General features: G+C 40.5%; 1 protein-coding gene across 11 annotated transcripts in view; it reads left to right on the forward strand.

Moving 5' to 3' along the window:
* lrp1aa (low density lipoprotein receptor-related protein 1Aa) overlaps positions 1-27752 on the forward strand; it is a 222310-nt gene that overhangs the window by 161279 nt on the left and 33279 nt on the right. For all 11 annotated transcript variants that reach the window (XM_087272962.1, XM_087272960.1, XM_087272961.1 and 8 more), the window contains 21 exons: positions 95-244; positions 1481-1603; positions 3616-3732; positions 5630-5758; positions 5956-6078; positions 7677-7817; positions 9158-9348; positions 10626-10809; positions 11107-11192; positions 12829-12948; positions 13381-13568; positions 13681-13886; positions 16171-16359; positions 17175-17323; positions 17402-17495; positions 17729-17845; positions 18132-18251; positions 19480-19602; positions 21234-21359; positions 21812-21928; positions 27339-27445. In XM_087272962.1, the coding sequence (XP_087129088.1) occupies positions 95-244; positions 1481-1603; positions 3616-3732; positions 5630-5758; positions 5956-6078; positions 7677-7817; positions 9158-9348; positions 10626-10809; positions 11107-11192; positions 12829-12948; positions 13381-13568; positions 13681-13886; positions 16171-16359; positions 17175-17323; positions 17402-17495; positions 17729-17845; positions 18132-18251; positions 19480-19602; positions 21234-21359; positions 21812-21928; positions 27339-27445 (2900 nt within the window). The remainder of the gene's footprint in view (positions 1-94; positions 245-1480; positions 1604-3615; positions 3733-5629; positions 5759-5955; positions 6079-7676; positions 7818-9157; positions 9349-10625; positions 10810-11106; positions 11193-12828; positions 12949-13380; positions 13569-13680; positions 13887-16170; positions 16360-17174; positions 17324-17401; positions 17496-17728; positions 17846-18131; positions 18252-19479; positions 19603-21233; positions 21360-21811; positions 21929-27338; positions 27446-27752) is intronic.

Consider the following 27752-nt stretch of genomic DNA (forward strand, 5'->3'; position numbering starts at 1 on the left):
ACTTGATCTGTGACATGTCCGTTACTGAACACACATGCTAGCTCGAGATTCCTGGCTCGTACTTCTCTTTGATTTGTTTTGTGTGGTTTTCCAGCGGCGTCTGATTGCTCCAGTTATTTCCGTCTGGGTGTGAAAGGTGTGACGTATCAGCGCTGTGAGTTCACGTCGCTCTGTTACGCTCCATCATGGGTGTGTGATGGAGCCAACGACTGCGGAGACTATTCAGATGAGAGGAACTGCCCAGGTAAACACACACACACACACAACACAAACATGAAATTATTATCATTATTATTATTATCATTGTCATCATTATTATTATTATTATTATTATTAATATTTTATTATTATTATTATTATTATTATTATTATTATTATTATTATTATTATTTATTTTTTATTTTTTTATTAATATTTTATTATTATTATTATTATTATTATTATTATTATTTCATTGTCATTATTATTATTATTTCATTTTCATTATTATTATTATTAATATTAATATTATTAATAATATGTATTTTTTATTATTATTATCAATATCATCATCATCATCATCATCATTATTATTATTATTATTATTATTATTATCGTTATTATTGTTATTATTATTATCGTTATTATTATTATTATTATTATCATTATTATTATTATTATTATTATTACTATTATTATTATTATATCCTTATCATTATTATTATTACTAATATCATTATTATTATTATCATTATTTTATTATTATCATTATCATTATTAATATTATCATTATTATTATTATTATTATTATTATTATCATTATTATTATTATTATTATTATTATTATTATTATTATTATCATTATTTTATTATTATCATTATCATTATTATTATTAATATTATCATCATTATTATTATTATTATTATTATTATTATTATTAATATCATTATTATTATTATTATTATTATTATTATCATTATTTTATTATTATCATTATCATTATTATTATTAATATTATCATCATTATTATTATTATTATTATTATTATTATTATTATCATTATTATTATAATTATCATGATCATTATTATTATTATTTTTATTATCATTATTATTAGAATTAGAATGATCATTATTATTATTATTTTTATCATCATTATTACTATCAATAATAATATTATTACCATTATTATTATTATTATTATTATTATTATGAGCAGATCACAAGCGGTCAGCTATTATTGTTTCCATCTGACATTCAATCTGACGATCAAATACATTTCTTGATGTAACTTGGTGTGTTTTTGTCAAGACTCTTGCCTCTTATTTTGTCTTCATCTCTTAAGGAGGAGCTCTCAGTATGACACACGAGTACTGATGAATGAACGAAACATGTTATCCATATTAAGTGATCATTTTAGACCCTATTTCCACAGCACAGGCGATTCTCCTATTCATCATATCTCACACACAACCCCTAAACCTTGTTTTTACCATCCAGATAAGAAAAAGAGAAAGTGTTCATCAAACTTCTTCGCTTGTCCCAATGGCCGCTGTATCCCCATGAGCTGGACCTGCGACAAGGAGAACGACTGTGATAATGGAGACGACGAAGCTCACTGTGGTGAGACACACACACACACACACACACACACACATTTGTTTTTACATTCACTTCTGCTGTGGTTAAAGGGACAGTTCACAAACATGAAGATTCACTCGCCCTCAAGAGGTTTTAAACACAAATTAAGTAGCCAGTAGCCATTGACCTCCATATTAGGAAAAATAATAGTATGGAGGTTAATGGCTACCAGTTTCCAACATTCTTCAAAATATCTCTTTTTTTTGTTCAGCATTAGAAAGACACTCAAATAGGTTTGGAACAATGGGTAAAATTATGTCAGAATTTTAATTTTTTGAGTGAACTGTCTCTTTATCTAACCTAAGAATATGTTATGTCTCTGAACGCTATCCCATAATTTTCATTAAGAAGTGTATTAAAGGGATATTTCATGCGAAAATTACCTTACCATTGATTCTGTGGTTTAAAACCTTTGAGTTTCTTCTGCTGAACACAAAATAATATATTTTGAAGAATGCTGATTGCTGGCACCTATTGACTTCCATAGTAGGAGAGAAAAATACTATGGAAGTCAATGGGTGCCAGCAGCTAGCATTCTTCAAACAAGATACTTAAATCGTTTTTGAACAAGTGAAGGAACAAGTTGTGAACTGTCCCTTTAAGTCTTTCCTCGTGAGGATTGTTGGCAAGATTCTGTCAGATTTAGGGGTGTATTGTGTCCCAATCACTAGAAAATGCACTCACAGGCCACTTTATTAGGTACACCTTACTAGTACCGGGTTGGGCCCCTTTTGCTTTCAGAACTGCCTTCATCCTTGGTGGCATAGATTTACTGTAACAAGATACTGGAAATATTTTTCAGAGATTTTGCTCCATATTGACATGATAGCATCACGCAGTTGCTGCAGATTTGTCGGCTGCACATCCATGATGCCAATCTCCCGTTCCACCACATCCCAAAGCTGCTCTATTGGATTGAGCTCTGGTGACTGTGGAGGCCATTTGAGTACAGTGAACTCATTGTCATGTTCAAGAAACCAGTCTGAGATGATTTGTGTTTATGACATGTGTTATCCTGCTGGAAGTAGCCATCAGAAGATGAGTACACTGTGCTCATAACGGGATGGACATGGTCAGCAACAATTCTCAGGTGTTGTGGCGTTGACACGATGCTCAATTGGTACTAATGAACCCAAAGTGTGTCAGGAAAATCTCCCCCACACCATTACACCACCACCACCAGCCTGAACCGCTGATACAAGGCAGGATGATCCATGCTTTCATGTTGTTGAGGCCAAATTGTGAGCCGAGCATCCGAATGTGTCAGCAGAAATGGAGACTCATCAGAGCAGCAACGTTTCTCCAATCTTCTATTGTCCAGTTTTGGTGAGTCTGTGTGAATTGTAGCCTCAGTTTCCTGTTCTTAGCTGACAGGAGCAGCACCCGGTGTGCTCTTCTGCTGCTGCTGCCATCCGCCTCAAGGTTGGACGTGTTGTGTGTTCAGAGATGCTCTTCTGCAGAGCTCAGTTGTAACGAGTGCTTATTTGAGTTACTGTTGCCTTTCTATCAGCTGGAACCAGTCTGGCCATTCTCCTCTAACCTCTGAGATCAACAAGGCATTTGCGCCCACAGAACTGCCGCTCACTGGATATTTCCTCTTTGTCTGACCATTCTCTGTAAACCCTGGAGATGGTTGTGCATGAAAATCCCAGTAGATCAACAGTTTCTGAAATACTTAGACCAGCCCGTCTGGCACCAACAACCACGTTAAATATCTCTTAAATCCCATTTCTTCCTCATTCTGATGCTCGCTTTGAACTGCAGCAGATCGTCTTGATCATGTCTACATGCCTAAATGCATTGAGTTCCTGCCATGTGATTGGCTGATTAGAAATTTGCCTTAACGAGCAGTTGGACAGGTGTACCTGATGAAGTGTGAGTGTATATAAACAGACTTTAGATGGGCCTTGTTCATTTAAGGTTCTGTTGTTTCATAATCTGTTAAGAATCTCTGAAATAATAGTCTGACAGACGGTTTTGATGGTTCTGCTCAGATAAGTTCTGCTCGGCAACACAGTTCGAGTGTGGGAATCATCGCTGTATTTCCAGCAGCTGGGTGTGTGACGGAGCGGACGACTGCGGAGATGGCACTGATGAAGACAGCAGATGCAGTGAGTGCTGATCCATGTAAACACCATCAAGTCTAGCATTTAAGTGTATTGAGCTTATTCCTCTTTTTGGCTTGAGGCTTCTGCTCTCATTCACTTTCATTGATTTTTAGACATTAAAAACAGCTTGTTCTGCTGGTTATGATACTTTCTTATTATATTATTCTACTTTGTATGTATGGTCATGAAAACACTTGTTTGTAGAGCAGGACTGTTTTCTGCCATTTATTATTCCTAATAATTTCTCCCATAGGCGACTTAATCGGAAGTTCTAAAACAATCACAAAACAGGCGCACTTCCACATCGCAAAATAATAAGCATAATTAATCAACATTGTAGCTGTTTGTGGAACAAGAACAAATATTGGGCGGAGCTTTTTTTTCTCAGTGAAGAATTGATTGGATAGTTGGATTTACCATTGATGCATTGAAAAAGTGTATATACTATATATTATGGTTATATTTTGTATGTTTAATATATATATATAAAGACAAGCAGGAAATAAAATTAACCTTAAACAACTATCAACTATAATGATGTATTTTTGACGCATATTGCCATCACTCCTGAAAAATCACAGTAAGAACTGCATGATATGACATGAGACATGAACATATACTCAGCACTACATGTGTTTTTTTTGGCCTCATTACAAACTAATTTCACAATATACATAATAAACTAGCAAAATATACAGTTAAACAGTCCTTATGCCTCTTCAGGATGGTGCTGAATAAATGTATAATCCGTATATCCTGCATTTTGTGTTCTGACTCTTCAGGATGACGTTGAATAATCCGTATATCCTGCATTTTGTGTTTTGACTTTTCAATATGACGTTGAATAATCCGTATATCCGGCATTTTGTGTTTTGACTCTTCGGGATGACATTGAATAATCCGTATATCCTGCATTTTGTGTTTTGACTCTTCAATATTATGTTGAATAATCCGTATAACCTGCATTTTGTGTTCTGACTCTTCGGGATGACGTTGAATAATCCATATATCCTGCATTTTGTGTTTTGACTTTTCAATATGACGTTGAATAATCCGTATATCCGGCATTTTGTGTTTTGACTCTTCGGGATGACATTGAATAATCCGTATATCCTGCATTTTGTGTTTTGACTCTTCAATATGACGTTGAATAATCCGTATATCCTGCATTTTGTGTTTTGACTCTTCGAGATGACATTGAATAATCCGTATATCCTGCATTTTGTGTTTTGACTCTTCGGGATGACGTTGAATAATCCGTATATCCTCCATTTTGTGTTTTGACTCTTCGGGATGACATTGAATAATCCGTATATCCTGCATTTTGTGTTTTGACTCTTCAATATTATGTTGAATAATCCGTATAACCTGCATTTTGTGTTCTGACTCTTCGGGATGACGTTGAATAATCCATATATCCTGCATTTTGTGTTTTGACTCTTCAATATGACGTTGAATAATCCGTATATCCTGCATTTTGTGTTTTGACTCTTCAATATGACGTTGAATAATCCGTATATCCTGCATTTTGTGTTTTGACTCTTCAATATGACGTTGAATAATCCGTATATCCTGCATTTTGTGTTCTGACTCTTCGGGATGACATTGAATAATCCGTATATCCTGCATTTTGTGTTTTGGCTCTTCGGTATGCCGTTGAATAAATGTATAATCCGTACATCCTGCATTTTGTCTTCTGACGCGTTGGGATAGCACTGAATAAATGTATAATCCGTATATCCTGCATTTTGTGTTCTGACGATTATGAGGAGATGGCTGGCTGAGTGTGAACAAATGCTGTGAAAGTCGTTTACTTTTACAGCCTATCTCCATGACACATTTAACTCAATTAATTATTCTAAACATTGTTACATATATTGATTATGATCTTTTTTTTCAGAGAATAAGACGTGCAGTGCGGATGCGTTCCAGTGTCCAGACTCTCACAAGTGTGTCCCGCAGCGCTGGGTGTGTGACGGAGACCGAGACTGTCCTGACGGAGCCGACGAAAGTGTGAAGGCCGGCTGCGGTGAGCACATTAAAAAAGACCTATTCTGCCCGTTTTTACAAGATGTAAAGCCTCTGATGTCCCCAGAGTGTGTGTGTGTGTGTGTGTGTGTGTGTGTGTGTGTGTGTGTGTGTGTGTGTGTGTGTGTGTGCTCTTTAAATACATGATGCTTCTGTGAAAGTGCTGTGCTGATCACTTGTTTCTTCTCTTCTGCGCAGTGTTCAACAACACGTGTAAGGCGGGAGAGTTCATGTGTCAGAACAGACAGTGTATCCCCAAACACTTTGTGTGTGACCATGATAATGACTGCGGAGACGGCTCTGACGAATCTGTGGAGTGCGGTATGTACTCGATTATTCCCAGCAAGAGATGATTATCTCATCGTTAGCAAATAATGACATGAATTACGGCTAATGAATGACTCGTGAGATGTTACCATACTTGACTCTCAAATTAAATCAATGCTTTAGTCAGATGAAATAAGAACAGAATTCAGTCTGATTAGTTTGAATTTATGTGTTTATGCATAGATTGCACATGATTAAATTAAACTTGCGAGTTTAAATTCTGTCTATATCATCTAACAATGGGCTCATGTAAAATATTATTTAATTATGCATCATATAATATATATACAGTTAAAGTCTGAATTATTCGCCCCTATGTTTATTTTTTTTCCTCTAATTTCTGTTTAACAGAGCAGATTTCTTCAACACATTTCTAAACATAGTAGTTTTAATAACTCGTTTCTAATAACTGATTTCTTTTCTCTTTGCCATGATGACAGTAAATAATATTAGACTAGAAATTCTTCAAGACACTAGTATTCAGCTTAAAGTGACATTTTAAAGGCTTCACTAGATTAATTAGGGTAAAGTTAGGGTAATTAGACAAGTTATTGTATAACAGTGGTTTGTTCTGGAAAAAATCCAAAACAAATATTGCTGAAGGGTCTAATAATATTGACCTTAAAATTGGTTTGAAACCAATAAAAGCTGCTTTTATTCTAGCCGAAATAAAACAAATAAGACTTTACCCAGAAGAATAAATATTATAGGAAATACTGTGAAAAATTCAACCCGGGCTCATTTTGGAAACGTAGCCCATGGACGTTTCTGCGGGCCGCGATTTACGTTCCGGGAGGTATGTATTCGAGCGGTGTTTGTTTTCGCGGATCGCGAGAGGCCGATGTGCACGCTTTTGCGCGTCTCGGGCGCCTCTCGGGAACGCGCGCCATTCGCGCCTGCAATGTTCTCGCGCGAAAAGCCGTGGGATCGGCCGACCCGGCTGCCCTCCTCTTCCTCCTCCTCCTTCCCTAAACCCAAGCGACGGTTTGCAAAAGCCGTCCAGAAAAAGCTTCGATTTCGACCGCGTTTTCGGATCCCACCGCGTTCTCGCCCTTATTTTTCGGATTCTGTTTTTCATCACACCTGATTTCCAGAACCGCTGTTCCCCGGACTCGATCCCGGTCGTTGTCCCCGCGGCCGGCTCCTCCTCCTCCGGGGGCTCCGCTCCGCTGACGTAACGCTGTGAGCTGAGCGGACAAACTGGTTGCATCGGGAAAGCCCTCCACTTGGAGGCGAGCCGTCGGCTGGCGAGCGCGAAGAGGAGGAGTGGCGCCACACCGCCCCGCATCGTTCGCTCGAAAAAAACTAAACGCGGCCGCACGTACCTCCGGCCATGTAAATCGCGGTCTACAGAAACGTCCGCGTGGCTACGTTTCCAGAATGAGCTTGGGTTGGAAAAATTCCTGAATCTGTTCATCATCATAGACTAACAGAACTAGCTTTCTAAACTAATAGAAAGACACTTATGACTGGTTTTGTTGTCCAGGTCACAGATTTGCTGTTTTTTCCACAGTGTGTCCAAACATTCAGAGAACTGATGTTGAAAGCAAAAGTCTTATTTTTTTTTGTCATTGTTGTGTTTGTTTCTCCAGAGTATCCCGCATGTAAGGCGAATGAGTTCCGCTGTGATAACGGCCGCTGTCTGATCCAGAAGTCCTGGGAGTGTGATGGAGAGTTTGACTGTCATGACCACTCAGACGAAGCTCCCAAAAACCCTCACTGCAGCGGCACTGGTATCAATAATCTCTAAAACTTTCATTCATTCATTTTCTTGTCGGCTTTATCCCTTTATTAATCCGGGGTCGCCACAGCGGATTGAACCGCCAACTTATCCAGCAAGTTTTACGAAGCGGATGCCCTTACAGCCGCAACCCATCTCTGGGAAACTCTAAAACTTTTATTGATTAATTTTTCTTTGGCTCAGTGCTTTATTTAATTCCTTTATTTATGTGTGTAATTAAACATATACTACCTGTTAAACGTATTGTTGTGGATTCCAGTTGTAAGTGCAGCAAATAATAACTTGACTTCTAGTTGATCATTTGGGAAAGTGTCAGAAGGTGGATTTATCTGCTGAATAATCTGTTGATCTGCATCCCAATCATCACCAATACTGCAGAAGACCTACTGGGAGCATGGACCAAGATTCACATAGAAATCAGTCAAGTTTGGTGAAGGAGAAGTCATGGTTTGGGGTTACATTCAGTTTGGAGAAATCGAGACGCTGCTCACTGCAGAGTCATTTGAGCTCCAACTACTCCTACTATAAGCTGTTTTAATGTGTACACCCACCCCACCCCTAACCCCAACCCCCAGTGATATCATTTGTAAAAGAAGTGCAAGGAAAGAGGAGCTGGAGCTCAAGCTCCCCCTTGCTGGAGCTCAACTCTGGCCAAGTAGCTCTGCAGTGAGTACCACTTGGAGAGATCTGCAGAGTGGATGATCAACATCAACAGCCTGAGGTATCAAGACATCTGTCCTGCCCATTACATCACAAACCACAGGAGAGGGACAATTCTCCAGCAGGATAGCGCTGCTCCTTCTCATACTTCAGCCTCCACATCAAAGCTCCTGAAAGCAGAGAAGGTCAAGCTGCTCCAGGATTGGCCAGCCCAGTCACCAGACATGAACATTATTGAGTATGTCTGGAGTAAGATGGAGGTGAAATCCGTCAAAGATGAAATCAGTCAAAATCAAGGCATGATCATGTTTTATTGTGCTCAAATAGGCGTCATCTAGAAGAAAAGAAGAAAAATCTACTAGGAAATACTGTAAAAAAAAAAAATCTTGATCTGTCAAACATCACTTGGGAAATATTTGGAAGAGGATGTAAATTTCTCTGTGTCCTGCTGGATATATTTGAGCAATATATATATATATATATATATATATATATATATATATATATATATATATATATATATATATATATATATATATATATATATATATTTTTTTTTTTTTTTTTTTTTTTTTATGATTAATTTTTAAAAAAAGGTACCAACATAAACCAATCAACACTCAAGCCAACCTGAACATGCATTTGATGTTTGTTTGTTTCCTTTCCTTTAAGGAGAAAAGCAGTGTAATGAGACGGAGTATGCGTGTGGCAATGGGAAGTGCATCAGCGAGTCTCTGCTGTGTAATCGTGAGGACGACTGTGGCGACGGGACGGACGAACTCAACTGTTTCATTAATGAGTGTCTGAACAGCAAACTGAGCGGCTGCTCTCAGCTCTGTGAAGACCAGAAGATCGGATTCAAGGTAGACAATCACACACAGATATAGGGCTAATGTGAAAAATGAGACAAATGAGCACATGGGAAAAGACCAAACACAAGCCATGCGCTAAACACAAAACCAATTACAGACATAAGTACACAGCTCAAGATGACATGACGCTGTGCGCTCACAACACAGAATAGAATACATGGTTCACGCAAACTTGAACGAATGCACTCTCAAAGAGAAAACAAACAAGAGAGCGTCAGAGTTCTGTCACAAAGTACGAATGAAATAAACATAAGACAGAACCATGACAATGCTATGATTCTTTGTTAAAACAAACAAAGCACAATGTACAAAAGACACTTTTTAAAACCTTTATGAATCTTTAGTTTGAGTATCTATCAATTTAGCAAGGTCATGTGATATCAGCAAACATCCCTGCTGAAAAATCCAGCTTAAACCAGCCTTAGCTGGTTTTAACTGGTTGACCAGGCTGGTTTTAGAGGGGTTTTGGCCACTTCCAGGCTGGTTTCCAGCCATTTCCAGCCTGGTCTTAGCTGGTCAGGCTGGGAGATGAACAGCTAAAACCAGCTTGACCAGCCTAGCCAAGCTGAGAGTCCAGCCAAAACCAGCTATATCCAGCTTAAACCAGGCTGGTCAAGCTGGTTTTAGCTGGATTTGGCTGGTCATTTTCCAGCCTGACCAGCTAAGACCAGGCTGGAAATGGCTGGAAACCAGCCTGGAAGTGGCCAAAACCCCTCTAAAACCAGGCTGGTCGACCAGCTAAAACCAGCCAACCAGCCTAGACTGGTTTAAGCTGGATTTTTCAGCAGGGATGGCTTTGGTGCATCATTACTATTTCAAAATGGTTCATAAAATCCAATGTTTCTCCACTAGGGGGCGATCTGTCATTCATTCATTTTCCTTCGGCTTAGTTCTTTATTTATCAGGGGTTGCCACAGTGGAATGAACCACCAACTATTCCAGCAAATGTTTTTCACAGCTGATGCCCTTCCAGCTGCAACCCATGCACACTAATTCACGCGCACATTCATTCACTACGACCAATTTTGTTTACCCAATTTACCTGTATTGCATGTGATTGGACTGTGGGAGAAACCGGAGCACTTAGAGGAAACCAGGGAACGCCAACAAGGGGAGAACATGCAAACTCCACACAGAAATAAGAACGGGACTCGAACCAGCGACCTTCTTGCTGTGAGGCGACAGTGCTAACCACTGAGCCACCGTGCCGCCTGGGGCCAATCATTCTGATGCTCACTGTACCTGTGTGTGTGTGTTTTTGTTTCCAGTGCAGATGCCACTCCGGCTTCAGACTGAAGGATGATGGGAAGACGTGTGTGGATGTGGACGAGTGCTCCACCACGTATCCCTGCACGCAGCACTGCATCAACACACACGGCAGCTTCAGATGTGTCTGTGTGGATGGGTTCCAGCTCAGCCCCTCCGACCCCACCATCTGCAAATCCACCTCTGGTATGAACACCGATCGCTTTCAGTCACGTGACCTGTACCGAGACCTGGCAAGCTATAAATCAATGATGGCGGCTACACTGGGATCTGCATAGAAGCACAGTATAATATACTCCAATAGCCAGGACATTTTCACAGTATTTCCTATAATATTTATTCTTCTGGAGAAAGTCTTATTTGTTTTATTTCGGCTAAGAAAATTTAGAACATGAGACAAAAATCCTGAATAAAAAGATAGTTTGTGCAGTGCTTGAGCGAGTTTCTTTTGTATTTTAACATGTCCTTTGTGTGTCTGTACAGACGAGGAGCCGTTCCTCATCTTCGCCAACCGTTATTACCTGAGAAAGCTCAACCTGGACGGCTCAAACTACACTCTTCTGAAGCAGGTACAGTCTGACACAAGAAGAAAGTTACTAAGAACTGAAATAAACATTTAAAATAATACGGTTAAGGTTATACAACAAATAATCCATATCCTTTTTTATTTTTGCTAGGCTACATGTACTTTATTAATACTTAGATGTAGTGTTAGTTTTACTTTCACTCGAGCATATTTCTGCCAGATACTTGTACTTTTTATTGAGGGCACTTTTCACTCACGATCTGTACTTTCACTTGAGGATCAGTGTTTAATCCTTGTGTGCAGTTCAGGATGTTTTCATCCACATGATTTTGAGGTTTGTTTGGCCACAGCTTTCTCTGTGTTTCAGCAAATGCAATGATTTTTGCTGACAAATCTTATTTTGACACATATTTCAGAAAGATGCTTTGAAAATGTTCAAAAACTCAACAATACACTCTGGGCAACGTGACTCGCCTTTGGGTATGTTGGGGGCTGTTTTTGCCCCATTGACCTTCATGACCATGACAGCATATAATCATGCGTTCTTGATTGTTACTGGTTTCGCTGTTGGGAAGAGCTACAATTAGTCATTTTGACTCTTGATTATCAGTAAAAAAAAAAAAAAACTTGTTTCTGGCTTTTATATGGAGTTATGAGGAGTATAGTGTGTTTGATGTGTATGTGAGAGTGTAAGGGTGCTGGTCCAAACCCAAGTTCAATTGTCCCCCAGACATCCTAAGTCTTCCGGAAGTTCCGGGAGTATACCGCAAATGCATAGAGACTCCCGGATACCCGCAAATGAATGATAATCTCCCAGAAATCGCCCATCTCCCGCCCGGTTCTTAAATACGTTGCACACACCTCTCCACCGCATCCCTCCCAGCTGTTCAGGTACGTCGCATGCCACTCACCCCCACTGGTCTTCAGGTACGTCGCGCACCACTCACCCCCACCGCTCTTCTGGTATGTCGTGCGCAACTCACCCCTACCGCTCTTCAGGTATGTCGTGCGCAACTCACCTGCACCGCTCTTTAGGAACGTCATGCGCCACACACCCCCACCGCTCTTCAGGTACGTCGCGCGCCACTCACTCCCACCGCTCTTCAGGTATGTCGTGCGCAACTCACCCACACCACTCTGCAGGTACGTCGCGCGCAACTCACCCCCCCCCCCCCCACACTCTTCAGGTATGTCGCGCGCAACTCACCCCCACCGCACCGCTCTACAGGTACGTCTTGTACGCACACGCCTATACTCAGAAACATCGCTCAATCAACCATCGTGCTTGTTGCTGAGGTAACGTTAGGCGAATGAACGTTGTAAAAGCTAAAGTTTGTTGTACAGTTGGCGTTCCAGAGACCAGAGTTCATGCAAACCGTAAGGGTTAATGCTCACAACTGATGATACACAGTAAAAATGACCTCCGCCTAACAGGGAAAACCACCAACAATCAAGAATGCATGATTATATGCTGTCATGGTTTTGCAATCCAAAAATGTCATCATAATAGAAGTTAACGGGGTAAAAAGAGCCCCCAACATAACCAAAGGGGAGTCAATTTGAACAATACACAAGGGTTAAGTGCATTTTACAACCCTGATATTACACAAAGCATGATGTGACGTTGGAAAAAGATCCAGCGGTTTGTATGTTTCCTCACAAATGCTCTTCATCTTCAGGGTCTGAATAACGCTGTGGCGCTGGACTTCGACTACAGACAGCAGATGATCTACTGGACGGATGTGACCACTCAGGGCAGCATGATCAGACGCATGAACATCAACGGAAGCAACGTCCAGGTCAGCTGCATGTGTGTCTCGTCACAATAGGTCACAATGGTCAGAGTTCCCACTGGTCATGGAAGAGAGTATATATGCAGACGCACTTTTAATTTTCAGTAGTGCAGCTCAAGTGCTTCCAGTGTGCTATTACAAAATTACCATGTTTTGGATCTGTTTTCTTTAACAATCAGCGAACTTCACTGCCTGATTGATATGCAATATACAGTGGGTCTCAGACTGGACAAGAAGCACTGCATTCAATTAAAATTTTCCACACTATGTCTTTAAAATATGGACATTTATTTTACACTTCTGTCCAAACAGCTCCGGAAAGTTGATTTAGCATCACAGGTGGCCTTTAATTATTGTTACACCCCTATTACAGCAGATAATTCCATCATAGTTCCCACTTTCTGTGTTGTCAGCTGAAATGTGGTTGTTTTCGGTCAGGTTCTGCACCGCACGTCTCTCAGTAACCCAGACGGTCTGGCTGTGGATTGGGTCGGTGGAAACTTATACTGGTGTGATAAAGGACGGGACACTATAGAGGTGTCCAAGCTGAACGGAGCGTACAGGACTGTCCTGGTCAATTCAGGACTGAGGGAACCACGAGCTGTCGCAGTGGACGTACGCAATGGGTAAGTCAGAGTAACCCCTTCCATTATTTCAGTCATTCATTTATTATTAGGTGACAAAAACAGTTGCAGCTTCCAGTTCATGCGGAATTGAACATATGTTTGTGTGTGTCAGGTATCTGTACTGGTCAGACTGGGGTGATATTCCTCACATCGGCCGCATCGGGATGGACGGCACCAACAGAAGTGTGATCGTTCAGGACAAGATAACCTGGCCCAACGGCCTGACTCTGGACTTTATCAATGACCGCATCTACTGGGCTGATGCCAGAGAGGATTACATCGAGTTCGCCAGCTTAGATGGAACCAACAGACACACGGGTGAGGAGAAACAGCAAATATATTAGCTGCTCTCTGAAGGTGTTGAACAGAAGTGACGTTTAAGAAGATGTGTAAAATTGCTTACTCTTTATCAAGTCATTCTGAACTTTAGCACTTCTGAGAACACATAAAAGCTCTGAGAAACAATTTTGCTTATAGAGGTTTTAAAAATGCATCGATATTCACTCTTGAATGGATTCTGAGATGAGTTTTACCAGCAGATGGCGCTATGTGCTTTACAAACCACCGTACACTGCTTGCATCTAATTCCTTACACACACCACTCGAACCTGAAATAATCATTGATAAATTTAGGAAAGCGAATTAAGCGAATTACAAGAGCTGTGTTTACATTAATCTTGAGACAAAAAAAACAACTTGCATTATTTAATCATTAGCATTTGAGTGTATGGTTAAAAACTAGCTCATAGTGCTGTCTGCTGTTAAGAACTAGCCTAGAGCGCCGTCTGTGGTTAAAAACTAGCCTAGAGCACCGTCTGCTGTTTAAAAACTAGCCTAGAGCGCCATCTGCTGTTAAACACTAACCTAGAGCGCTGTCTGCTGTTAAACACTAGCCTAAAGCGCCGTTTGCAGTAAAAACTAGCCTAATCTGATGTTAAAAATTAGCCTAGAGCTCCATCTGGTGTTTCAAAATAGCCTAGAGCGTTGTCTGCTGTTTAAAACTAGCCTAGAGCGCCGTCTGCAGTAAAAACTAGCCTAATCTGATGTAAAAAAAAACTAGCCTAGAGCGCCATCTGGTGTTAAAAACTAGCCTAGAACATTGTCTGCTGTTAAAAACTAGCCTAGAGCGCCATCTGCAGTAGAGCACCATCTGCTGTTAAAAACTAGCCTAGAGCACAATCTGCGGTAAAGCGCCATCTGCTGTTTAAAACTAGCCTTGAGTGTCATCTGCTGTTAAAAACTAGCCTAGAGCGGCGTCTGCTGTAAAGAACTAGCCTAAAGCACCGTCTGCTGTTAAAATCTTGCCTAGAGCGCCGTCTGCTATCAACACCTAGCCTAGAGCGCCGTCTGCTGTTTAAAACTAGCCTTGAGTGTCATCTGCTGTTAAAAACTAGCCTAGAGCGCCGTCTGCTGTAAACAACTAGCCTAAAGCACCATCTGCTGTTAAAATCTAGCCTAAAGCGCCGTCTGCTATAAACACCTAGCCTAGAGCGCTGTCTGCTGTGAAAATCTAGCCTAGAGCGCCGTCTGCTGTTTAAAACTAGCCTAGAGCGCCGTCTGCTGTAAACATCTAGCCTAGAGCACCGTCTGCTGTAAACACCTAGCCTAGAGCACCGTCTGCTGTAAACACCTAGCCTAGAGCGCCGTCTGCTGTAAACACCTAGCCTAGAGCGATGTCTGCTGTTAAAAACTAGCCTAGAGCACCGTCTGCTGTTAAAAACTAGCCTAGAGCGCCGTCTGCTGTAAACAACTAGCCTAAAGCACCATCTGCTGTTAAAATCTAGCCTAGAGCGCCGTCTGCTATAAACACCTAGCCTAGAGCGCTGTCTGCTGTGAAAATCTAGCCTAGAGCGCCGTCTGCTGTTTAAAACTAGCCTAGAGCGCCGTCTGCTGTAAACATCTAGCCTAGAGCACCGTCTGCTGTAAACACCTAGCCTAGAGCACCGTCTGCTGTAAACACCTAGCCTAGAGCGCCGTCTGCTGTAAACACCTAGCCTAGAGCGATGTCTGCTGTTAAAAACTAGCCTAGAGCACCGTCTGCTGTTAAAAACTAGCCTAGAGCGCCGTCTGCTGTAAACAACTAGCCTAAAGCACCATCTGCTGTTAAAATCTAGCCTAGAGCGCCGTCTGCTATAAACACCTAGCCTAGAGCGCTGTCTGCTGTGAAAATCTAGCCTAGAGCGCCGTCTGCTGTTTAAAACTAGCCTAGAGCGCCGTCTGCTGTAAACATCTAGCCTAGAGCACCGTCTGCTATAAACACCTAGCCTAGAGCACCGTCTGCTGTAAACACCTAGCCTAGAGCGCCGTCTGCTGTAAACACCTAGCCTAGAGCGATGTCTGCTGTTAAAATCTAGCCTAGAGCGCCGTCTGCTGTTTAAAACTAGCCTAGAGTGTCATCTGCTGTTAAAGCTGAGCTCAGAATTGATTCTAGAGATAATACCTATGCATTTTGAACATGTTCGAGTCTATACCTATTTGATTTCTCAAACAATCTTTTAGCTCTACTCTTGATATCCGTTTGAGCTGAAATGCTTCTTGTTTGAGTTTTCTTTAAAGTTGTTATGTTCGTCGATTATGAATGGGTGTGTGTTTGTTGCTGCAGTGTTGAGTCAGGACATCCCGCACATCTTCGCCATGACTCTATTCGAGGAGTTCATCTACTGGACGGACTGGGAGACCAAGTCCATCAACAGAGCTCATAAAACACAGGGAACCAACAAGAGCATGTTGATCAGCACGCTACACAGACCCATGGACATCCACATCTTCCACCCCTACAGACAGCCTGAAGGTTCGATAACTACACACACACAAACACACACACACACACACACACGCGTGTGCTCTAAAAACCGATTAGTTGACTTTTAATTTAAAAAAGAGAGCAAACTCATTTCCTTATAATCATTAAGTAAAAATCAAGATGTGCAGCACCTGAAACTACGGATACTGGAAGCCTGTGCTGGCATTTTTCCTGCGCTGTTGCTATCAGTGTGTGAAGAGGGGGAGAAGAGGGTTGCATTGACAATCCAAAACAATGGGCAGTACATTGAACACATTTTATAAGTGGTCAGAAACATGTAAATAACTCATGAAAGAATAAAGTTGCGTTAAAACCAAGCGCACCATTGTTTTTCTGGTGAAATTCCCAATTAGTTTGACATGTCACATGACCCTCTTCCTACTAAAAAAACTAAATTTGTATCCAAGATGGCCGAATTCAAAATGGCCACCATGGTCACCACCCATCTTGAAAAGTTTGCCCCCTCACATATACTAATGTGCCACAAACAGGACGTTAATATCACCAACCATTCCCATTCTATTAAGGTGTATCCCTATAAATGCCCCACCCTGTACAGAAAAGAAAAAGCGAACGAAGCAAAAGACACGATTAGAATTCTGATAAATACATATACAAATAAGAAAGAAATAAAGACTAATATGAGGATTTAAATGACGCAGAAAAATCGACATATTATTTTTATAATATCAGACAACCCAACCCAATACAATACGCAACTGTACATTGATTCAGATGTACTGCAATAGTGTTTCTGAATAGTTTTGTCCACTGCCTGACTCTGTTTCTCTGTCTCTCTGTAGTGCCGAATCACCCATGTCAGACCGATAACGGCGGCTGCAGTAACCTGTGTCTGCTGTCTCCTGGTGGAGGCTATAAATGTGCCTGTCCCACAAACTTCTACCTGGCCGGCGATGGGAAACAGTGCATGTCCAACTGCACCGCCAGCCAGGTCAGCACACCACCCTCAACCTTATGAGCTCCTCAAACACACCATTCCTCCTCTGAAATCCTCTCTCTCTCTCCTCAGTTTGTCTGCAAGAATGATAAGTGTATCCCGTTCTGGTGGAAGTGTGACACTGAGGACGACTGCGGAGATCGCTCTGATGAACCCGCTGACTGCCGTGAGTCAATTTTGACGTGTCTATCTGATCTTATTCAGCTATTATTATTGTTTTAATCCACATGCTCTTATCTAAAATGCTAATGAGAAGGATAATGAAAGGATAAAGCGAGAGTTTAGAGCCCCACCTGACGCCGTGATTGTTACAGTACAAAAACTTATGCATGACCATTCCACCTGCAGAGTGAACAGACCTGTCATAAGTGTGTTATAACCACATGTCTGTCTCCACAGCGGACTTCAAGTGCAGACCGGGTCAGTTCCAGTGCGGGACGGGCATCTGTACAAACCCTGCATACATCTGTGACGGAGACAACGACTGCCAGGACAACTCTGATGAGGCCAACTGCGGTAATACTGCAAATAAATGCTTCCCCTTCAGGGAACTTTGATGCTGCATCAAATATCGATGCTATGGGTACACTTTCGATTCGAGGGAGTCCTGAAGCACATGTGAAATAACTCCAATGTAATTTGCAGGACGTACCTGCGACACGATGACTGAGCTGATTCTTTTCAGTAGACTTGTTGAATCAGTTTCCAAATCGCACTAAATGATTCATTCATGAACTGGACTGATGCATTTGTTTTGACTACTGTGTGTGTGCGTGTGTGTGTGTGTGTGTGTGTGTTTCAGATATCCATGTGTGTTTGCCCAGCCAGTTTAAGTGCACCAACCCCAGCCGCTGTATTCCTGGAATCTTCCGCTGTAACGGTCAGGATAACTGTGGAGAAGGAGAGGACGAGAAGGACTGCCGTGAGTTACAGATGCAGAAACGCTCAAACGCTGCTGTCCTGGGCTACGTCCACACACAAACGACCTTTATTTTTCTTTTCTTTTGCAAATTCAAAACGTTTCCCTACTGAAAATCCAGCTTAAACCAGCCTAGACTGGTTGGCTGGTTTTAGCTGGTTGACCAGGCTGGTTTTAGAGGGGTTTTGGCTGTTTGCAAGCTGATTTCCAGCCATTTACAGCCTGGTCTTAGCTGGTCAGACTGGGAGAGGACCAGCTAAAACCAGCTTGACCAGCCTAGACAGACTGGGAGCCCAGCCAAAACCAGCTATGTCCAGCTAAGACCAGGCTAGATAATAATCCGGCTTCCCCTTATAATCCGGCTCCTCCTCCTCCGGGGCCTCCACTCCGCCAACGCAACACTGTGAGCTAAGTGGACAAACTGGTTGCATCGGGAAAGCCCTCCACTCAGAGGCAAGCCGTCGGCCGGCGAGCGTGAAGAGGAGGAGCGGAGCGGCGCCACACCGCCCCGCATCGTTCGCTCGAAAAAAACTAAACGCGGCCGTACGTACCTCCGGCCATGTAAATCGCGGTCTCCAGAAACGTCCGCGGGGCTACGTTTCCAGAATGAGCTTGGGTTGGAAGTTTTTAAAACTAATTTCGAGAGGAGCACGTGATATAATTGACTGCAGCTGGCCACCTATCTACACTCATTAGTTAGCCAATCAGATCTATCCTAACTCACTATAAGTAGCCTAGCTAGACATTACTCCCTTATCTTCGTTTTCCGAAGAAACCCCCCATCCACCCCCTTTCTCCTCCTTTTGCCCTTTACAAAAAAGGGGAGCTCTCGAGAACCACCTGATCTCGTACTCCCCTCACATGCTCTATGGACCAGGCGGGAGTCCTGGGCTTAACTATCTCCGAGCTCAGGGTTCTCTCCCGGGACAGCATGCCAAACCTGCTTACAGTTGTCAAGCAATATCTAAGTGTGAACTCTTGAAATTATTTCTGTAAACACAACAAAGTGTTTTGCTTGTCTAGAAAACGCTCCTTGATTTAAGAATTTCTCGATATTTGGACTAGAAACTAGACAAAAACTCTAAGTAAGACAATATTTTTTGTGGTGTAATGCTAGTTTACAATGTTAGTGTTTGTACTGTATTTTTTGATCGTCTAAGTTTTGAGATATACACATGTTCTGGTTGAATGTGGTGTAATTGTTGTGACTGTGGTGTGTGTTTGTGTGTAGCGGAGGTGACGTGCGCACCAAACCAGTTCCAGTGTACAGTAACCAAGCGCTGCATCCCTCGGGTGTGGGTTTGTGACCGTGACAATGACTGCGTGGATGGATCTGATGAACCCGCCAACTGCAGTAAGAGAAAAAGACCCATAAACACGCCTTGTGAAGTATATTTATAAACTAATTTCGAGAGGATCATGTGATTATGATTGAGCATGGCTGGTTTTAATGAATTTGCACGATTTCTAACCCACTATAAAGAGCCAGGGTTTCTCACTACAGTCATCTTCGATTTGAAGAATCCCCTCTTCCACCCCTACTCCTCCACCTTTCCTTTTATAGGGCAGCATGGAGGCACAATGGTTAGCACTGTTGCCTCAGAGCAAGAAAGTCACCGGTTCTAGTCCTTAAACAGGCCGGCTGTCGTTTCTATGGGAAGTTAGCATGCTCTTCCCATGCTCGCATGGGTTTCCCCCGAGTTGTTTCCTCCCACAGTCCAAAAACATGCAACATAAGTGAACTGGTCAATCTAAATTTAGCACTACAGTCAAAAGCATATCTCTTTATTGCAATCATTTTCTGTCATCAGCTCTTATCAAAACATTGGAGCTCAGAGCTCCCCTCTTGCCCTGCAAACGGAAGGGAGCCTCGGGCTCAAGGATCTTATGAGCTCAGGGCTCTCATGACAAACAAGCTTTATAATCAATCATCAACTAAGTGTGAACTCTTGAAATATCCAGTACCCATTTCCTCACACTGCAGCTTCCATTCCATTCAATTTCCATATAACTTTTGGTCACAAGGTGGCGCTGCTCTGAAACTTTTGGAGCATTTTCAGTGCATGGCTCTGATACATTTCTGATACATTTTCATGATAAGACAAAATTTAAAAAAGGCTGATGCCCAAAAATGGCAAACAATCCTGATAACAATATACATAACGATATAGTGGATTTCTGTGAATTCAGTAGACAGTTAAAGTCAAAATTTCTAGCCCTTTATTTTTTAGAATTATTTTTTTCTTTTTCAAATATTTTCCCAAATAATGCTGAACAGATTCTGTAATTTTTCACAGTATTTCCTATAATATTTGTTCTTCTGAAGAAAGTCTTATTTGTTTTATTTCGGCTAGAATAAAAGCAGTTCTTAATTATTTTAAAGCCATTTTAAGGTCAATATTATTCACCCCCTTAAGCAATATTTGTTTTGGATTTTCTCCAGAACAAACCACTGTTATACAATGACTTGCCTAATTACCCTAACTTTACCCTAATTAACCTAGTGAAGCCTTTAAATGTCACTTTAAGCTGAATACTAGTGTCTTGAAGAATATCTAGTCTAATATTATGTGTTGTCATCATGACAAAGAGAAAATAAATCATTCATTCATTCATTTTCCTTCGGCTTAGTCCCTTATATATCGGGGGTCACCACAGTGGAATGAACCGCCAACTATTCTGGCACATGTTTTACGCAGAGGATGCCCTTCCAACTGCAACCCAGTAATGGGAAACAGCCATACACACTCACATTCTCACACACACACTCATACACTACGGCCAATTTAGTTCATCCAATTCCCCTATAGCGCATGTGTTTGGACTGTGGGGGTACCCGGAGTTAAATGTGATACATACGCTGGTGATCTCGGACTGGTATCCTCATTTCTTTGTGTGTGTGTGTGTGTGTGTGTGTGTGTGTGTGTGTGTGTGTGTGTGTGTGTGTGTGTGTGTGTGTGTGTGTGTGTGTGTGTGTGTGTGCAGCTCAGATGACGTGTGGTGTGGATGAGTTTCGCTGTAAGGACTCTGGTCGCTGTATTCCTGCGCGCTGGAAGTGTGATGGAGAAGACGACTGCGGAGACTCTTCAGACGAGCCTAAAGAGGAGTGTGGTGCGGGTTATATACACAGTCTTATTGAAAGTGTGGTTGAATTTTTTATTTTATTTTTGTCAAACATTAATTATTTAATTTTACTTAATTATAATTTTTTATTAAAATTAATTTTGCTTGAAATTTTTTGGGTTGTTTAAATTCATATATTTTTTCCTTTAAATTATAATATACAAATTTTATTTAATATTATTTTACTGAATTGTTAAGGTCAGGAAATTGTACAGTAGTTCTATTTATTAAAATCTTGACCTATAGTTTGTATTTAAAAGAGTGTTTTAGTTGCATTTCAAAAGTGAAAGACTGAAATGAGATTAAATCTTAAAGTAGTTTTGTTTGATAATGTTAATTTATACTTTTTACTTTGTCAATTTTCTAGGTGATTAAAATTCATAGAAGTTTTACATTCCTCTTTGTTAATAATGGCATTAATGGTGTGACTGTGAATGCAGATGAGCGGACGTGTGAGCCGTATCAGTTCCGCTGTAAAAACAACCGCTGTGTTCCCGGACGCTGGCAGTGCGACTACGACAATGACTGTGGAGACAATTCAGATGAAGACAAGTGTGGTAGGAGAAAAGTCAAACACACACACACATCTAGACAAACACACACACACACACACATGCTTAATTTACATCAGAACGCACAGATATCAGTGCATTCACCTGATCACTGTCATTCTCATTGATTTCTTCATGAACACACTATTAAAGTGCCACCGTTCTGCTCTTTCACATGTGGCCAGGCTTATAGTGTGTAATGATGCTGTTTGTGGATGTAAAAGCTCTGATGAATGGAGCCATCCGACCAATGATATTGGAAAAGATACATCTTCCCAATAAGAGCAGAGTGGGGCATCAGACCAATAAGAATAGGGTTAAGTTGGCCATCTGACCAATAAGAGCAGAATAGATACATCTAAGCAATGAGATCAGAGTAGATACGTCTGGCCTATAAGACCTGAGTGGCCTGTCTGACCAATCAGATTAGAAAAAAATACATCTGCCCAATAAGAGCAGAGCAGGGCCATCTGACCAATGACATTAGCATAGATACATCTGACCAATGAGATCGAGTATATAAGTCTGACCAATGAGATCAGTGTTGATACGTCTGACCAATGAGATCAGAGTAGATATGTCTGACCTATATGAGCATAGTGGGCCATCCGACCAATAATATTACAAAAAAAACATCTGACCAATAAGAGCAGAGTGGGCCATCTGACCAATGAAATTAGCGTAGACACATCTGACCAATAAGAGCAGAGTGGGCCATCTGACCAATGAAATTAGCGTAGACACATCTGACCAATAAGAGCAGAGTGTGCCATCTGACCAGTGAAATTATCGTAAATACATCTGACCAATAAGAGCAGAGTGGGCCATCTGACCAATGAAATTAGCGTAGACACATCTGACCAATGAGATCAGAGTATATAAGTCTGACCAATGAGATCAGAGTAGATATGTCTGACCTATATGAGCATAGTGGGCCATCCGACCAATAATATTAGAAAAATACATCTGACCAATAAGAGCAGAGTGGGCCATCTGACCAATGAAATTAGCGTAGACACATCTGACCAATAAGAGCAGAGTGGGCCATCAGACCAATAAAATTAGCGTAGATACATCTGACCAATGAGAGCAGAGTGGGCCATCAGACCAATGAAATTAGCGTAGACACATCTGACCAATAAGAGCAGAGTGGGCCATCTGACCAATGAAATTAGCGTAGACACATCTGACCAATAAGAGCAGAGTGGGCCATCTGACCAATGAAATTAGCGTAGACACATCTGACCAATAAGAGCAGAGTGGGCCATCTGACCAATGAAATTAGCGTAGATACATCTGACCAATGAGAGCAGAGTGGGCCATCAGACCAATGAAATTAGCGTAGACACATCTGACCAATGAGATCAGAGTATATAAGTCTGACCAATGAGATCAGAGTAGATATGTCTGACCTATATGAGCATAGTGCACCATCCGACCAATAATATTAGAAAAATTCATCTGACCAATAAGAGCAGAGTGGGCCATCTGACCAATGAAATTAGCGTAGCTACATCTGACCAATGAGATCAGAGTAGATACGTCTGACCTATAAGAACAGAATGGGCCATCCGACCAATAATATTAGGAAAAACACATCTGCCCAATAAGAGCAGAATAGATATATCTGACCAATGAGGGCAGAGTGGGCCATCTGACCAATGAGATTAGTGTAGATACGTCCGGCCTATAAGAACAGACTGGACCATGGGACCAATAAGAGCAGAGTGGGCTTTCCAACCAATCTGAGCATGGTTAAATGGGCCAAATGACCAATAAGAACGTGAGTAGACTTATGTAGAGGCAGAGTTTAAAGCAACTCGATCAATGAAGCAGCCGTTTCAGACACTGAGAGAACAGAGTTGATGTATTTCCTCAGAAAACTAAAGGGTTTTTGGACTTTGATGGTTAGAATAGCATAACAGTGGCACTTTAATGAACAAGGGGAGTTTTATTCTCCGTCTGTGCATGTTTTTTGTTGGTCCAGTCATTCACGTGTCCACATCTTGTGTTTATTCTTCATTTCACTGCCACATTGATGTGGGTTAGAGGTAGGTCTCCATGTTCAGATCTTCATGTCCTGAAGCGTTGTCTCCTTTAGTGGCTGCTGCTGAGGACTCAATCTAATAATAATAATAATAACTTTAACTAATTAACTAATTGCTTTTAACAGTTAAAGTTAGGGCAACTAATAGCCTTAATATTTATTATTTTGATTGTAATGCAGTAATGTCCTCAGCTGTGGCCACTGTGAAGCCTTTTCCTGTAGTTTTTCAGCAGCTTGTGCTTGATTTCGTTGCTTGCATCAGTCATTGTGTCTCTTGTTTGAGCTATAACCATCATATTACCCATAAACCCCTGCTTCTACAGCTCAGATGAGCTAATGAGACCCTTTTGGGTGAATCTCAAGAAAAACCAAAACAAAAGCCCAGGCCACATTTCAATTTATTTATTTTTTGTACACTGAAAACTAATTAAAGATAATTCATTGGATTTACTCAATTCTCTTAAGTTTAAATGATTGTAAGCTACATAACATTAATACATTTAATTTATTTGTTTAAATTCAACCCATATAAATAGTTTGCAACAATTCTGCACCAATACTGATGATCTTTGGACATTCTTTACTATTTCTCTATAGAATTTATACATATTTATGCGGAATGATTAAACAAAGCAAGTCTGTAACATTATTAATCTACTTAAACACTAAAATACAAAGTGTATTGTAAATAAATGATATAAACACTTTCTTATTAGTCAATAATGCTACTGAAATCAATACAAAACTGAATATATATGTATTTACACACATTTACATTATTAAATAAATAAATAAATAAACAAATGAAATCATCGACGTTGGAAAAATTACAGTTAATCGTCCAGCCCTAATTTAGAGTAGGTATTACAAGCCTAATTTCACTGGTAACACTCAAAATTGAAGTGGAAAAACACACTACAGGCTGATCCAACTTTAATGTAGAGTCCTTAAAACTAGTCCAAATCAGGCTCAGTAGTGTGTGTGTGACCTCCATGTACCTGTATGACCTCCCTACAACGCCTGGGCATACTCCTGGACAGTCTGTGATGACACATGGTGTTGGTGGATGAAGCGAGAGATGATGTCCCAGATGTGCTCAATTAGATTCAGATCTGGGAAATTGGTGGGCCATTCTATAGCATCAATGCCTTCCCTAATACTTCCCTACGACGAATACGTCCCTACAATGCCTGGGCGTGCTCCAGGACAGTCTGTGATGACACATGGTGTTGGTGGATGAAGCGAGAGATGATGTCCCAGATATGCTCAGTTAGATTCAGATCTGGGGAACGGGCGGACCAGTCCATAGCATCAATGCCTCCATCTTTGTTCAGATTGGAATAATGCAATTAAAGTGTTTACACGCCTGAATACTAAGATTAAAATCAATGTAGACCACCTGGGTTAATACGATCATCCTCCTCCGCATTATTTACAATTAATTATTGTGTTTACACAAGTTAAAGTTCAATTGCAGTGTTGGCAAAATCTCATTATAATGGCATTAAGATGGTCCATGTAAACGTACTCATTTATAATCAGAAAAGTTTCTTGATCATCAAAAGCAATTGATTTCTGATCATGAGATGTGGCCTAGATGCGTTTTTGGTTGACATCACACTGGAAACAATGCTTTAATTACCTAAAGTCTAATTTCTAGTCCAGATATGAAAACATTCCTAAATCAACAAGCATTTTCTAGACCAGCAAAACATAGAGCGCATTTACACTGCATGGTTCAAGTGACTCAATTCCGATTTTTTTTCTGTCATGTGGCACAGATGGGATATGGCCCATGTACATTTAAGCAGCAAAAAAGCACATGGATTCCGATTTACTCGAGTCAGATTCAGGCCTTGTTCATATGTGGAAATGTATCTGATATGAATCGGATCTGTGTTCTCGTGTCTGCAGTGTAAGCAGGTAGATCGGATTTTCACCTGTCAATGTGAGTTGCGCATCATTAAAAACCGTAGCGAGTGACGTCAACTCTGACTCATTTCAGAACAGATTTCAGCCTAAACCTTAAATCACATACATGAGGACTAGAATTGAATTGAATTGAATTGAAATGAATTTTATTTGACAGATTTTAGACAAACTGTACAAAAAGTACTCCATACACTTTGTTAAAAAAACTGTCGAGGATAAAAACACAATAAAGCCCTGGGCTTATTTCCATTGTGGTCCTCTGTTAAATAAAAACAATGTATGGCTTCAAAATACTAATGAAGAATAAAACAAACAGTCGCCACAGCGGTACGAACAGCCAACCTATCCAGCACATGTTCCACACAGCCAATGGCCCTCCAGCCGCAAACCTATTCACACTCAAGTAACATATCATTTAAAAGATCCTCGTCCACCATGCAAACTAATTATCCTCATCAAACAACCATCTTTTAATAGCTTTTTTGAACAACCTTAAATCTTTTATTTCCTTGACTGATTTTGGTAGTTTGTTCCACATGATTGCACTTGTATATAAAAACATATTTTTCCCCACTAAACTTCTAAATTTAAATAAACAAATATTAAAATCCCAACTCCTAGTGCTGTATGATTGCTGTTGCCTCACCATTTGACAATAGTTCATCAAATAGCTAGGAACCACATTATTAAACATTTTACAGTACGTACCATTCCCAGTTTTAAAAACCACACTATTACTAACAGTTAACATACCTAATTTATTAAAGGACTCTTTGTGCAAATGTGCTCTAGGATGCATTTTTAAAATTATTCTTACTAATTTATTTTGAGCCTTTTGCAATTTCTCCTTCAAATTTTGTGAGCAGCTACTGTACCAAAATGACGTAGCATAATCAAAATGGGGTTGAATTAAAGCTCCTGCCAACAATTGTAAAGGATGAACATCCAAAAGATCAGATTGCCTTGGTAAAAACTTAATTTTTCCACAAATCTTCGTAATAACTTTTTTTTGCCATAGCATCTCCTTATAATTTATTATCTATTAAACAACCCAAATAGTTTATCACATTTTTTGACTGAATTTTCCAATCATTAATCTTAACTACAAAAAAGGTGTTTATATTGTCATGTAGCACATGTATTTAAGCATATCTGCCAATGGGGTAAATGGAAATAAACTTGTTTTCCTTACGGAATGAGATTATTTTGCTTGATTTACGGAAAAACTCACTTCATTTTAACTCATTATTTCTCAAAACAAGACGATATGCTTTGCTTCTCTAGAAAATTCTTCTTGATTTATGAACTTTTATATATTTGGACTAGAAATTAGACTCTAAGGAAGAAAAGCAGTGTATTTTTGCAGTGTATGACTAGATGTTATAGAGTTATTACATTCTGTGTGTGTGTGTGTGTGTGTGTGTGTGTGTGTGTCAGTGCCCCGGCAGTGCTCAGAGAGTGAGTTTTCCTGCACTAGCGGCCGCTGTATCGCTGGCAGATGGAAGTGTGACGGAGATCATGATTGCGCCGATGGATCTGATGAGGTAAACAACACAACACACACACACACACTTCAGCAGAAATTTTAACACAATTAACAGCGAACTTTCTTAGAATGTCATGAACAAATATTCTAAATATATTTAAGAATTGTTAATAGATTTATACTATATATATTCATTCATTCATTTTCCTTCAGCGTAGTCCCTTTATTCATCAGGGCTTGCCACAGTGAAATGAACCGCCAACTTATCCACCATATGTTTTACACAGTGGATGCCCTTCCAGCTGCAACCTAGTACTGGAAAACACCCATGCACATATTCACCTACATACACACACTCATACACT

Source organism: Danio rerio, chromosome 11 (genome assembly GCF_052040795.2).
Source record: "Danio rerio strain M-AB ecotype USA chromosome 11, GRCz13ab, whole genome shotgun sequence".
Lineage (NCBI taxonomy): Eukaryota > Metazoa > Chordata > Actinopteri > Cypriniformes > Danionidae > Danio > Danio rerio.